The sequence below is a fragment of the Canis aureus genome, chromosome 17 (assembly GCF_053574225.1).
Source record: "Canis aureus isolate CA01 chromosome 17, VMU_Caureus_v.1.0, whole genome shotgun sequence".
In the NCBI taxonomy this organism is placed as follows: domain Eukaryota; kingdom Metazoa; phylum Chordata; class Mammalia; order Carnivora; family Canidae; genus Canis; species Canis aureus.
This window is the reverse complement of record NC_135627.1, coordinates 521,430-534,864: the sequence shown is the minus strand read 5'-3', so window position 1 is coordinate 534,864 and position 13,435 is coordinate 521,430. Positions and strand designations below refer to the sequence as shown.

Below are 13,435 nucleotides of genomic sequence, written 5' to 3'. Positions count from 1 at the left end.
GGTTTCCAGCTGGAGCATGTTGGGGTTTTGTCGGCAACTTGGTCACTGACATCGAGGTCCTGTCAGTGTTGCTCGTTTCTGTTCTGTCGCAGAGGACGGCTCGGGAGAAGCGCCGGGCTCACAGGGGTGGATGTCGGGGGTCCCTGATCTGCCCACATGGTAGGGAAAGCCCCTTCCCCCCCAGGAGCCAGCCCGCGTCCCACCAACTGCCTTGTCTCGCCTCATCCTCACAGTGACCTGACCAATGGTGCAGACGGCATGCTGGCCACGAGCTCCAGCGGGTCTCAGTACAGCGGCTCCCGGGTGGAGACCCCTGTGTCCTACGTTGGGGAGGACGAAGAGGAGGACGATGACTTCAATGAGAATGAGGAGGAGGACTGACGCCCGCCCGTGGCCCGCCCTCACGGTCTACATCGGGAACACCGCTTTCGGAAGAGACTGCTTCTGCCGCGGGCGTGTGTTTCTTCCTGGCCTCCTCCCAAGGAGCCAGCGGTGAGCTGATGGCGCGGCCGTGCGGCCCCACTGAGCAGGCAAGGGCTGTGCTCCTCGGGGTCCTGGGGGGAGCTGTGGTGCGCTTCCATGCCAGCGGCGACACAGGGCCTTTCTTCACTGTCTAGGATTTTGTTTTCATTGTCTGTTTCTCATTCAGAGTTCGCTTTGCCCCCCAATTCTTGCTGAGTGTGCCGAAGCCGTGTGCCCCATCCACGTCGCGACAGTAAAATGCAGTGTGGCCGTGGCTGGTGCACCTGGGCACCATGTGTCTGCAGTGTGTTGGGAGCGGCACAGCTGCTGGGGGCATGTGGCCCCCTCCTGATGCCCCCACCTCTTGGGGCGTCTGGGGGCCCGGCAAGCAGCAGGGCTATGCTCCTCAGCATTCAGCGCCAGAAACTGTATCATGACTTTATTTACCCTTAAATTATATTGACTGTGTGATTCCATCAAGTTTATGCCTTTTTTTTTTTTTTTTTTTTTTTGCTCTATGTTGCAGCAAACAATTTGCAAAGTTCTTTCTTTGTTTTTGTTTTGTTTGGTAAAAGTTTACTGCCGTGCTGGTGCAGCTGCGACAACTGTGGAAGGCTCGGAGCACATTTGCTCGTGGGAGGTCCGCCTGATTTCTTACAGGCGGGGTGTGGAAACTCCTGTGTAGTCGTTTACATACCTACACGTCTGTCATCTAAGGACACGAACTGAAACAAACGTTATTTGTTTCGTGAGCATCTTCCTGTAATCTATGATGAAGTTGACATTAAATATAGAGAATGTTCTAACAGTTTTTTAACTCAAAATTTGTCAATCATTTTTAATAGTTCTTTTTTTATAAAAAGAAAAAGGAATTTCAGGACAGGCAGTATAGTCCCTTTTAAAATTTATTCACAAAGAACCATTAACCGCACAGTTGCTGTCAGCTGCCTGTTCTAAACAATAGTCTTTTTATTGAAACACAAATAAACTTTTCTGTAATATTTTATGGAATATAAAGAGACTTTAATTGTTTGACTTGTTTAACTTGGCACTGTTAGTTTTTATTAATAAAACGCGCATGGGCATTTTAAACACGCTCTGTGTTCCTCTAATTCAGGATTCTGGTCCATAAGTCAATTTATCTTCTGTGTCAGTATTGCTTGTCTCCAAGCAAGGGGTCGGGGGCCCAGTGGACACAGCCCAAGTGCACCTGCCCTCCCAGGCCCTCAGAGTTGACCCAGATTCTGGGGGTTTGACTTTCAGGAGTGAGGTCGTGAGGTGAGAAAGGATGGTGAAGTGTTCACCGCAGGCCTTGGAGGGGTGTCCGTGGTGCTATGGGAGGAAGTGGCCTTTCTTGCCAGTCTGACTTCCTGCCAGTGTCCCGAGGGCAGCGAGACCTGGGGGCGGGTGAACGTGCAGCTGCCATGTTCTGGTGCTCCCTGCCTGCTGCATGCAGGTGGAACCCGTGGAGGTGACCTGTGCTGGGCATCGTGGGGGCAGCAGCTCGCAGACCGCTGGCACACGGGTGTCTGACATCTTTCCCACCCTCCGCTGCGTGGGGCCTTGTAGCTCTGTTGGTGGTGACTTTGTGCCTGGTGCTCACAGGGGATTAGGGTACCAGGCTGTGTGAGATGACTGGGGTGGAGGGGGCGAAGCTCCAGGAGCGCAGGGCTCTCAGTCCAGGCTTTCACAGGGGGCTTCAGGGAGACGCCCGCTCATCCCTGGGAGTCGGAGGGTGGGCTTGTGTCCGTGGCTTAGACCGTACCCCACATGTGCTGCCCTCCTGCCTCGCATGCCTACCTCCTGCTGTCGCATGGGTTCTCAGGGGCATCCTGCTCCAGCCTTGTCTGAATTTCCCCCAACAGGGGATTGAAACTTTAAGAAGAAGATTTTAAAGAGAAAGTGATTTTGTTACATTTTTCCTTTATCAGAAGAGACATGATTGTTTAACATAGTACCTTTAATGTGTTTTAGTTTTACAGTTTGGGAATTCTGTTCTTTAAGAGCAAGCCTTCAGAATGCCTGATAAGTAGTGTTTCTATGGGAGTGGGAGCAGTCTTCACGTAGACATGGGGACTGGGATGTCATTGAAGTTAAAAAGACTAGGGAATAGTGAGGAACATGAAGTCTGCTGCTGCCTCAGGGTCGCCACATTGGCCTAGTGTTTTTATCGTAGCTACTGATTCTGGGTCAAAGAGCAGAAAAGACTTAGCGAGAGGCTGTTGATTGTCACACTAGGTGCCTAGTGCACAGCTGCCTGCAGTTCCCGGGCGTTTAGAGGCCTGGTGGGGGTGTGAGGGGGTGCAGGGGGCAGCGGGCAGCTAGGAAGAATGCAGAGGGCAGGGGGTGGTGGGCAGCTGGGGGGTGGGGGGTGACGGGCAGCTGGGGGGTGGGGGGTGGGGGGCGACGGGCAGCTAGGAGGAGTACAGGGATGGCAGGGGGGTGGGCAGCCAGGGTGCAGCCTCCTTGCTCTCTACTGCTGAATGGTGAGCTTGAACTCCACTTTCCCTTCATAGGGGTCATGGGGGTTGTCAAAGGTCACATAATCTGCCAGGATCTTGCACACAATGAGGACTTCCGTGTTTCTGGGGACATTGAGAAGCTTCGCGGCGACCAGAGGGTTGCTGTAGTGGGGCTGGAACGTGAGCGTGGAAACGGGAGGAGGAGAGAGTTAGAAACTGCACGGCAGGTGCCCTGTCGTGGCAGCCCCTGCCTGCTCTGTTCTCATGTGGCCTGCAGCACCTGCTCAGCAGCCCTCGCACTCTGCCACATGCAGGAGAGCTGGTCTGGGGGTAGGGAGACCACACCAGTGACAAAGTTAACTTCAAATTATATTTGATGAAAATTAGTATAAAAATAAAACAGGAAAAATTGCGAGATTTGGAGGAAGTGCTTTAAAATGGGTATGTGGTTGTCTCAAAGGATTTGGGAAGCTCTCGGAAAAGAATTAGGTTTGACATTTGTGTTTCACAGGAGAGCTGTGTGTTTTCAGGTAGGGAAACACCCAAAGAGCTACACAGTCAGAACGGGCCAAGGGACACCTTTGTTTCACTTGCATGGGTAAAACATTGATGGCTTTCCTTTTGCCAATCATGCTAACTTTGAGATGATTCTGCAGCTGTTGTTGGGAGAAGTGGGACAAACCTACCTGCGCCTTTTTCCCGTAGTAAGGGAAATAGTGAAGGCTGAAGGTACCGTTGGGTGGGTAATATTCCACCTGCAGGGGCCGGTCATCCTTGTGCTGGTCCTGGGGGCAGAGAGGCTATGGCCTGAGAGAGGCAGGATCTGGGTGCGTGTGTCTGCACATGTGTACGTATGCACACGTGCAGATACAAACACTTCATTGTGCAATTAGCATGCGTTAGATCTAACCTTTATGATGAATGCTGAGATCTCATAGGGACGTTGTTTGTTCATTTGCACAACCTTCCATGGCCTATCAAACTTGGATTTTTATCATTTCAAGTCCTTGTAGAATAACAAGATTGATAGAGAAGGTGCCTGTTTGTCCATCTGTGGGAATGAAAGCTGCGGAGGCTGAACTGGCTACAAGTTTGAGAGACTTTCTAGGTAAGGGTCTCTGCCCGTGTGGGGTATGTTTCTCGTCATTATGAGAGCTTGTGAATCTCTCGGCGGATAGCCAGAGCTTGCCAGTCAGTCTTGGGGGACACTCTGACATCTGTTAGAAGCCCAGGTCAGCCCACATGTGTGGATGAGTGGCTACAGAAGGACCCAGAACCAGAGAGACAGGCTGGGGTGGGAGCTGTGGCTGCTCACAGGAGTCTTCGGGCGAGGCCACGACTGGGAAAACAAGCATTAGGGAATGTTCAGTGACAAGAAGTTTGGGTATTTTTGTGTTGTGCTTAAGAACTGTTTTTGAGTAAATTAATACCAACTCAGTTTTTTCCAAATTGCCCCCAAATTCTTTGAAGTGTGTTAGTGATACACTGTATGCTTCTTGTAGCAAAACAAAGATAGGCTGTTCTTCTTACTAGATTTTTGTTCCCTATGAGAAAGCTGCTCTGAGCGGTGGTTCGTGTGACCAAGGATCGAGACAGCCAGGCAGCTGAGGGGAACTGAGGGGGAAGCGGCTCTGGGGCGGCCGCGCACTCACCAAGAAGGTGCAGTCGGCCCTGGGCGCTGTGCTGTTGCTGGGGAGGAAGTTCACGATCTGGAAGGGAAGGGTGTCCTTGTGGCTCTCCATGGGCTTCTGTCCCAGCTGTGGTTCCTGCCAGCAGGTGGCAGAGCTGGACAGGAGGACCTGAGCTGTAGCTGCCACCTTCTGGTGCTCTGCGGTGCCCTGAAGTGGAGTGCCCAGGGCAATACTGCCCTCCCCGCATACCTTGTGTGCATAGCTTCCCCTGCCAGGTGGCCACGAGACCTAGCAGGGACCCAGGAAAGTGTGCAGTTCACAAATGTGGGGCTTCCTTTGGTCTCAGGACGGAAGGTTTGTATTGCTGAGTAGAAGCTGGGAACCCCTGGCCGCACCTGCTGGCCAGCATGGAGCACAGACCCTCCAGCCCTCCCGGCCTCCCCTGCACCCCAAGGCTGGGTGGACTGTGCTCTCCTGTGGTTTGCTTGTACTGGCCTGTTCAGCCTCCCTCATGCCCGGCACAGCCCCTGGCCCAGAATGAAAATGAAAACCTCTACCCTGGAAGATTCCCAGCTGTCCTTGTGGCACCTGTGTACAGCTGGCTGCTGTCAAGCTGTCCTGTACATGTGGCCGCCCCAAGCAGCCCGGACTCTACTGCTCAGTGTCCAGATGCTGCGGACCACGAAGTCAGGGCTGTGTCTGAGATGTGTTCAGGTTGTATTTGGGGAACGGTCAACTCCAGAGCCAGCGTGACGCAGGTATGAGCTGAGCGAAAGTGCAGGGAGGGATGGGGCCGCAGTGCATGTCCCCACCCTGCTGCCTAGGTCCCAGCCAGGGATGCCTGGGGTCACACACAGCTGTCTCCACAGGGGCCCTCAGGCTGGGTCCCTGGTCTGCAGCCCTTCAGGACTCACCCTGTTCATTTTAATAATAAAACACGGCTTTCCTTCTGCAAAGCCGAAGTTGGGGTCTGTCAGGCCTGAGCAGTTTTGCAGCATGTCTGCCATGAACTTGCAGGAGAACTTGGTGTGATTTGGGGCCCCAAAAACGTCCTGAAAGAAGTACTTCTCAGAGGTACAGTTGATATTGTCCTCCTGGGATGTGGGCGAGTAGCCTGCTGGAACACACACACACACAGCTGTGGCTGCCTGCCTCCACCCACAGCCACCTGGGGCTGGCTGGACAGTGGGAAGCCCGTACCCCTCAGTGAGATTGTCTTAGAGGAGGGAGAAACAGAGATGGGAAGCATGTGAAACGTCACCTTCCAAGAAGTTGTGGAGGATGTTCACAAGGTCTACCCAGGTCCTGTTGTCAGAGACGTTGTAGGAAATGTCCAGGCCTTTCTCCCCATAGACATCGGGCCTCAAGGTCACCCCTGGAAAGAGACACATTCAGTTCCCCCCAAAGTATCCATCCACACCCAGCCACTTGCTGTGGGGATGGCAAGCGCCATGCAGAGCTGGCCTGGTCCAGTGGCCAAGCAGGGCCCCTGGGCGAGGAGGCTGCGGCCTGGTGTCCTCTGCAGCCATGGCTCAGCAGGGACCCTGCCCACCTGGAAGCTGCACCATCAGCGCCAGGCCTGCCCAGCTGCCTGGTTGGACTGCATTGCTAAGTGAAGATGTATTTGAAGGCGCATTTGAACAATCTTCGCTGGTTTCAATGAAGTACAAAAGCAATGTGACAATGTGTGTTGTATAAAAAGAAAAGATGCGTGTATAGGAGTCGGAACATCCACAGACATCCTCGCGTCTGTGAGCACAGATGCACAGACCTGTGTCTTAAGTTAGGGAAATGGGATCCTACCACTCAGGTTCTACCTTCCTTCTTCCGTTTTCCAGTGCCACGTGTAAGCGTGCCATCAACAAGCTGACTCCCCGCCTTCTTCCCACAAATACTGTCATTTCTTTGCTGTGTGAACGTTCCACAGTTTACAAAGCCAGCCCCCACGTTGATGTTACTTTTTAACTAATTAAGCTAGCATTCTCTTGTTTCATGGACTACGTGGAAGTCACGGCTGTACGTGGTCTAAATTAAAGGCCTTGAGAGGATCTGACCAAGGAGACAAAGGGGGTACCGCTCACGAGTGTCTAATCCATGCAAATGCCACAGCTGCTTCCCAGGGTCTCATGGCTTGTTCATCCAGGACCGTGTCTCTCTCCCGCTCCCTGTGACCCCTGTCGTGTCCTTGGGTTTGTGACGTATTGTATCTGCTCTGAAGCTACGGTGAAATCTCCCATGTCTTATCTGTTGGTTGGCTCTAAAAATGATACCCAGTAAAGCACTTTGGTGTTGTGGTCACCAACCAGAAGATTCACCAAGACCCCGGCACAATGGTGGGGCTGCCCGAGGACACATGCCCGCCTTGGCTCCAGCGTCTGAGACCACCGTCTCCTGTCCCTGGGAAGTGCTGGTTCTGCTGTGGCCATTCATGGCTGCCTTCCGAAGTACTAGGGACATGTGAGTGAGTGACTATACTGGCAAGTGTGTTTCCTCCTTTACCCCTGCCTGCCCTTCTGGGTTGGTGTGTGCGGGCAGCTGGGGGCGGCCACCTTCCCCGGGACCTGGGAGGTGCCGCCTCTGTTTCAGGCCTTGGAGTCATGTGACGCCAGTGACCTCTTCATCTTGGTGCCGACTCAGGAGAGTTCTGTGCTCAGCCTTTGTTCTGAGCCTCTGTCCTCAAACGGGACAGTAGACAAACTGCTCTTTGAGAAAACCACGTTGTGAGCTGAACTCGTGTCTGGAAGCGCTCCCCCCTCAGAGAGCCCTCGGTGCTCAGAGGTGTCTCCTTCCCACAGACCCTTCGTCCCTAATGGCCCTGCCAACTGCCTTGCCTGTCCCCCCAGATGTGGTGTGGCTGTGTTTATCAGCAGGTGAAGTAAGAGATGTAAGGATCTATACCAGATCTGTTTTAATAACTGTAACCTGGGGCACCATCCTCAGAAGGGGTGGAGGGGCTGTCTACACCCCAGTGGCCCCTCAGATCCTTGGGCTCCCTCTCTGGGCTTTGTTCTTGGCCAGGCAGCTCTAGGACCGAGCATTGCCCCCATGCATGGGATCCTGGTGTCCATGCTGAGCCACCAGCCCCATTACCTGGTGATTTTAGCTGGTCTTGGTAGTCAGGCGTGTATGGGTCAAGTGTGCACATCAGCGTGTAAATGCACAGGGCAAAGATTCCAGTCATCACCACGTAGAAGGCTACGTAGTAGAGGCTGATCCACACTGTGGGGAGAGGCAGGTGAGATGCAGCTGGCGAGGGTGGGATTCAGCATCACTCAGTGTAGATAGTGCGTTCGCACACATGCAGCCATCGCTTCTGTCAAGGTCCAGACTGTTCTCACCACCCAAGAGATGCTTTGTACCCCTTCACTTAAAAGTCTTTAAAAATTGTAAGTTTTAGGAACATAGCTTTAAAAAGGTTCTTTTCAAACCTAGGGCTAAACCTTTTGGGCTGACCCTCAGATATTCCCACTTTGTAAGCATCTGCTGTCGGCAGGGATCAGAGCTGGAATGGGCTTCTGGGGTCACCTGGTGAGGGACAGCCCCTCCCCGCCTCCCCCCCCCACCCCCGACCCCTGGGCACATACCCCACCGGGACAGTGTCCGGCCCAGCATCTGCCCCGTGTCTGGGTTCCAGCAGTAGCGCTGGAACTCCTCCATCCGCTGGCTGCATGACTTTTTCTCCTGTAGTGCTGCCATCGTCCCGGCCCCTGGAGTCCCCTCCTGCAGAACACGGGTGCTCCCCACACTAGCCTGACAGGAGGAAGGTGGCCTCTGGGTTTTATCGTCTCCTCCTCTGGAGGTCAAAGGCACTGTGGAGACTGGCCCCAGGGAAAGCACCAGGGCGTTTTTGAGCACACCTTGCTATCCAAACACAGTTATCAGATGCCCCTCTCCTTGCCAGCCCCTCCTCCCAGGACGTCCTTGGCCATGTCCTTATCTGTTCTGATACGACCAAGGAGAACGACTGTGGTGCAGGAGGAGGAGTTCTTCAGCTCCAGAGGAGAGATGGGAGCAGTGCAGGATGAACAAGGACAGGTCTGGGTCCGACCCTGGCATGGTGCCTGAGGTTGTCCTGGTCTGAGTCAATGCGGGTGGTGACCCAGGGGGCTCCTGTCACTCATGCCTGCAGGTTATCACTTGCTGGAGAATACATCTGACAGCGAAGATGAGGCTAGTGTGCAAAGGGTCAGAGGCTCTGTTCTAGACGAGAGGGTTCAGAAGGTTCCCGTCTTAACCTCCCTGGTCACTCCTGTTGCTTAGTATAGGTGATGAGGCTCATGTTGTTGGGGTGGTGCTGGGGTCCTTTAGGATTACTTTGTGTCCATGGAGGAAATGGAGGTCACAGCCATACCATCTAGAGGTACCTTCTAATATTTAATGCACACCAGTCCTTGGCATCTTGTTGAAATGCATTTCTGACTCAGTGGGGACCCACTGGACCCAGGGGCTCCTGGTGAGCTGTGTAGGTGGCTTTAGGACTATAGCAATGTCCAGGCAGGGGACACTTGGCCTGACAGCACATCCGAATCAGCTGGGTTGCCTTGGATACTTCTGACAGCTATTCCACCACCGTCAAGTTACTCAGCGAGCCGACCTGCCAGGTGGCTGGAGTACCCAGACTCCTGCAAGTCCCCCAATTAGCTAGATGTGCCACAGAAGTCTTTTCACAGATATCTAAGTCAGAGCCTGATCAAAATAGTGAGTGTTATGCACAAAGACCTAGAATTTCATTTCTTGTCACATCTAGTTTTTCCCTCTGGAGGACCTATGTAGCCAAATCTGAAGGTTTCTTGGGGAAGAAGAATAATGAAAAATGCTCTTCTAGTTCTGCCTTATTTTCTTCAGGATGATTTAGAGTTTGTTAGCAAAATGGGCACCCTAAGATTCAGATGGAATAGCACCATTTTAGCTTGGACTTTTTAATGGACCAGTTCTGTGTGTTTTCCATAATACTGTTTTCATGCACAATTTTGTAATTTTAGGTCCATAAGATGCAGAGTGGCATTAGGCTGTGGTCTCATTGCTCACAGTCTGTGGGCCTTGGACCCCAATTCCTGGGGCCTAAAGATGCAGCACAGCAAATGTTACCTGCAGAGTAAATGCCACGCTCGTCTGGAAAGTATATTATAGACATGCCCTTGAAATGAATAAGATGTGAATTCATTGTAGAAGTCACTGAATGAAATCTTCCACATTTAGTGGAAGCATGTGGTGAACTGAGCACACGTTATCAAAATGACCTCTGGACGTGTGCCTTGGGGAGGAGAGGCAGGGAGAGGGCAGCCTCCTGAACAGGTGCTCTGAGAGTGCAGGACCCATGCCCCATAAAGAGCAGGCTCCAGGCAGTGCGGGGAGCCCAGACTTCTCCAGCCGGCAGTAGTGAGCTGGGGCCCTCCTCCTGCTGCTGGAACAGAGCCAGCTAAAACCAAAGGAGTATTAAGTAAAAGTCCAGGTTTCAGCTGACAATCACGCATCAGACCAAGAACCAAGAAGATTTCAAAATGAATTAAGACAATCAATAGATGCTGATATCAAGGTGACAGGGATGTTTGAATCAGATTTTTAGGCCGTTATGATAAAGATGCTTGAGTGAGCAATCATTAACGTGCTTGAAACAAATGAAAAAAGTCTCAACAAAGAAAGTTTAAGGAAAGAATTAGAAGATATGAACAAGAACCGATGGAAATTTTATTATTTCCATCGGTTTAAATAAAATATTTAAATATTTTATTTTTTTCATGAGAGACAAAGAGAGAGGCAGAGACATAGGCAGAGGGAGAAGCAGGGTCCGTACAGGGAGCCCAGTGTGGGACTCGATCCAGGCACTCCGGAATCAAGCCTTGGGCCAAAGGCAGATGCTCAACCACTGAGGCACCCAGGCCTCGAACCAATGGAAATTTTAGATTCAAAAATTATAATGAGAATGAAAAGCTCAGCAAATGGGCTAAACTGCATAAGAGAGGGGGACAGAGGAAAGAATCAGTGACATGGAAGAAAAAATAATAGACACCTGATCTGAACAATAGGAAGTAGATTCAGAAAAAAATGTACAGTGCCTCGGGCCTGGAGGACTGTAATGAAGTGTGACATCTCTGTTGTCAGAATTTTGGAAAGACAGAAGAATGAAGGCAGGACTAGAAACTCCCTAAACTTGGCAAAAGACATTAACCTGAAAGTTCAGAAAATGGATTAAAACCCAAGCAGGGTAACTCTTCCAAAATCCAAGCTGCATCATCATTAAACTTCTGAAAACTGAAAGCATACACACACCTAAATCTAGAAAGAGCCAGAGAAAAGCCATTTGATTTACAGATTACTCATCAGAAACCAGAGATCAGAAAGAAGCTACAGAATATATGTAAATGCTGAATGAAGAGAATTGTCACCCAGATCCTGAATCCAGTGCAAATATCCTTTTGGTCTGAAGGAGGTCCCAGCACTATGAAATGAAGGAAAAGGAAAGGAGGCTAATTTGTCGCCAGTAGACTTATCCTAGAAGGATGGTGAAGGAAGTTCTCAAAACAGAATGTTGAAAGAAGGAATATGGTGAGCAAAATATGGGTAAATACTGAGCTTTACTTCTCTTGAATTTTCTAAATTATGTTTGATGGTTGAAACAAAGACCATAATATTGCCTGATATGCTAAACGTATGTAGATGAAGTAATGTTAATTATATGTAAACAGGAAAGGATAAAAGGAGGTGATATTGCTGCGCTTAACTTGAACTGATAAAATGACAGCAATAAGGGGCGCCGCGGTGGCTCAGTCGGTTGAGTCTGACTCCTGGTTTCACCTGAAGTCATGGCCTCATGAACCCCATGTAGAGCTCAGTGCCTCATGGGGACTCTGCCTGATGAGTCTCTCCCTCTACCTCTCTCCCCCTCCACATGCTTTCTCTCTCGCAAATAAATAAATCTTTAAAAAGATGATAGCAATAGAATGTAATAGGTTATGTGTATATGATACCAATAACAACCAGTAACAATCTGCATAAAGAGATGCACCTAAAAATACTATAGAGAAATCAAAATTGAATTCTAAAAAAGTTCAAGTAACCCACAGGAAAAATAGAAAAAAAAACAGATGAAAAATAGAAAAATGGCAGACTTGAGCAACAATTACTGTGAGTGCTATAAGTACACCAATAAAAAAACTGACAGGCTATAGTTGGCTAATGTTTCCAAACCTATCTACAAGAAACTCATCTCAAATAGAATGATATAGGTAGGTTGACTGGGAAAGAATGGGGGAAAGATACATCATGCAGATACTAATCAATGAAGTGTGTGGTTATATTAGTATCATACGGACTTCAGAGCAGAGAAAGTTACAAGAGAAAGACATTGCATGATGATAAAGGGTCAATCCACCAAGAAGATAAAGCGATCCTAAATGTGTGTGCACCAAACAACAGCTTCAAAATATATGACGTAGACAAATACAACTGAAAGTAGAAATAGGCAAATCCACAATTTTAGTCACAGGATTCATCACTTCTTTCTCAACAATCGATAGAACAGCTAAATGGAAAATCGGCGTGGATAGAGAAGAACTCAACAATATTGTCAACCAACAGGATGCCATTGACATTTGTAGAACACCTCATCCGCACACAGCAGAATACAACTTCTTTTTAAGTGACCCAGGAACATAAACCTGGGACCATATCCTAGGCCATAAAATAAAGCTCAGCAAATTTAAGAGAGTTGAGATCATGCAGAGTATATTCTCCAGCCATGATACAGCCAAACTAGAAACTAAAAAACCAGAAAGATAAAATCTCCAAACATGAAAATGAAGCGATATGCTTAAAAGTAATTCATGAATCAAAAGGAAGTCTTGAGGGAAATTAGAAAATACGTAGGGCTGGTGAGAAATCTATGAAATCAAAATTCGTGGGACGTCACTAAAACTGTTTATAGTTCTGAGTGCATGCAGTCAAAAATAGAGTCTCAATAATCTGAATTCCCATTTGGAAAACTTAGGAAAAGGAGGGGGGAGCAAGTGGAAAGGAGAAATAGGAGAACAGAAATCATGAAATTAACAACAGAAAAGCAAAAGGGAAAATCAGTGAAAGAATTGGTTCTTTGAAAAGTCAATAAAATTGGCAAACGTATAGCAAGAGAAAGACACACATAGCAAATCAAAAATGGAAGATCACTACAGACCCTTTGGACATTAAAAAAAAAATAACACACGGCTTCATACACATAAACTCAGCAACTTAGATGAAATTGGCCTCTTCCTCAAAAAAACACGATTTGTCTAATTTGAAATAGGTCATTTAAATAGCCCTATAACTTTTTTTTTTTAATTTTTATTTATTTATGATAGTCCCACAGAGAGAGAGAGAGAGAGAGAGAGAGAGAGGCAGAGACATAGGCAGAGGGAGAAGCAGGCTCCATGCACCGGGAGCCCGACGTGGGATTCAATCCCGGGTCTCCAGAATCGCGCCCTGGGCCAAAGGCAGGCGCCAAACCGCTGCGCCACCCAGGGATCCCAATAGCCCTATAACTTAAGGAAATCGAATTTGTAATTTAAAATCCACCACCACCACCCCTCCTCCCGCAAAATAAAACAACTCTCCAGGCCCCAATGGCTTCACTGGAGAATCGTACAAAACATGTAGTAAAGTAGCACAGATTGTGTGGTGTGTCCTTTGGAAAATAGAAGGGAACTTCCCCAAATGATTTATGAAACCAGCACACCCTTCACCAGAACCAGACAAAGAGCATAAACACAGGCAACAAACACTACAGACCAAAACCCTGTCAAACAGACAAAATCCTTAACCACACATCGGCAAATGAATCCAACAATAGCACTAATTAGCTGTTAATGCTGATGTTTAATAGCATTAAACAGGGCACCTGAGTGA

The 13,435-nt window shown here is 49.3% G+C and overlaps 2 protein-coding genes across 5 annotated transcripts in view; one reads left to right on the top strand and one right to left on the bottom strand.

Annotated features, from left to right (window-relative positions):
- TFDP1 (transcription factor Dp-1) overlaps positions 1-1,554 on the top strand; it is a 41,932-nt gene extending 40,378 nt beyond the window's left edge. For all 4 annotated transcript variants that reach the window (XM_077854859.1, XM_077854858.1, XM_077854856.1 and 1 more), the window contains one exon: positions 234-1,554. In XM_077854859.1, coding sequence (XP_077710985.1) covers positions 234-381 — 148 coding nt within the window. In that variant the 3' untranslated portion in view covers positions 382-1,554. The remainder of the gene's footprint in view (positions 1-233) is intronic.
- Positions 1,555-2,404: 850 nt separating this feature from the next.
- Positions 2,405-8,377, bottom strand: ATP4B (ATPase H+/K+ transporting subunit beta). Its single transcript, XM_077854860.1, has 7 exons — positions 8,140-8,377; positions 7,646-7,774; positions 5,817-5,930; positions 5,470-5,669; positions 4,577-4,633; positions 3,611-3,709; positions 2,405-3,097 (listed from the first exon to the last, which is right to left on the bottom strand). The coding sequence occupies exons 1-7, from the start codon at positions 8,249-8,251 to the stop codon at positions 2,936-2,938; spliced, it is 873 nt and encodes a 290-aa protein (XP_077710986.1). The 5' UTR covers positions 8,252-8,377; the 3' UTR covers positions 2,405-2,935.
- Between the last annotated feature and the right edge of the window lie 5,058 nt (positions 8,378-13,435).

Excerpts from the sequence above, each read along its gene's own strand:
- ATP4B (XM_077854860.1), bottom strand. The coding sequence starts at position 8,251 with ATGGCAGCACTACAGGAGAAAAAGTCATGCAGCCAGCGGATGGAGGAG. Across the intron at positions 4,634-5,469 it reads TTATTATTAAAATGAACAGG|ATCGTGAACTTCCTCCCCAG; the intron begins GTGAGTCCTGAA and ends CTTCCCTTCCAG. Across the intron at positions 3,710-4,576 it reads GGGCCGACTGCACCTTCTTG|GACCAGCACAAGGATGACCG; the intron begins GTGAGTGCGCGG and ends CTCTGCCCCCAG.